The sequence below is a fragment of the Penaeus monodon genome, chromosome 30, assembly GCF_015228065.2.
Source record: "Penaeus monodon isolate SGIC_2016 chromosome 30, NSTDA_Pmon_1, whole genome shotgun sequence".
Lineage (NCBI taxonomy): Eukaryota > Metazoa > Arthropoda > Malacostraca > Decapoda > Penaeidae > Penaeus > Penaeus monodon.
This window is the reverse complement of record NC_051415.1, coordinates 29,683,569-29,683,906: the sequence shown is the minus strand read 5'-3', so window position 1 is coordinate 29,683,906 and position 338 is coordinate 29,683,569. Positions and strand designations below refer to the sequence as shown.

General features: G+C 45.0%; 1 protein-coding gene across 1 annotated transcript in view; it reads right to left on the bottom strand.

Annotated features, from left to right (window-relative positions):
- The window catches only part of LOC119592690 (dynein regulatory complex subunit 3-like), a 23,159-nt gene that overhangs the window by 11,913 nt on the left and 10,908 nt on the right, over positions 1 to 338 (bottom strand). The window contains exon 7 of the mRNA XM_037941606.1: positions 234 to 327. Within this exon, the coding sequence (XP_037797534.1) occupies positions 234 to 327 (94 nt within the window). The remainder of the gene's footprint in view (positions 1 to 233; positions 328 to 338) is intronic.

The window sequence follows — 338 nt, the reverse complement described above, 5'->3', positions numbered from 1 at the left end:
TATATATTTATATTTATATATTTATATATAGTATGCATAACGGTAAGCTAAGTAAATAGGAAAGTGTTAGTAGCTAAGGTATCAACAATTTATGTCGTCGTCGGCCGGTCGTCGCACCCTTGAGTGTGGAATCTCGAGGGGTCACGCTGGTCTTGATCACTGACTCACATCCTTATCACCTTGTCTCTCCTTTCTCTCCCGCTGCCTGGTTAACTCTTTCAACCTGTTCTTACCTGGTCATCGCCTAGGCTGGCCTCCTCAGCTTCTCGCAGTTCATGAGCCGTCTTCAGCACTTCCTCTACTTGGGATTCAAGCTTCTTCACCACTCTGAGGAATCA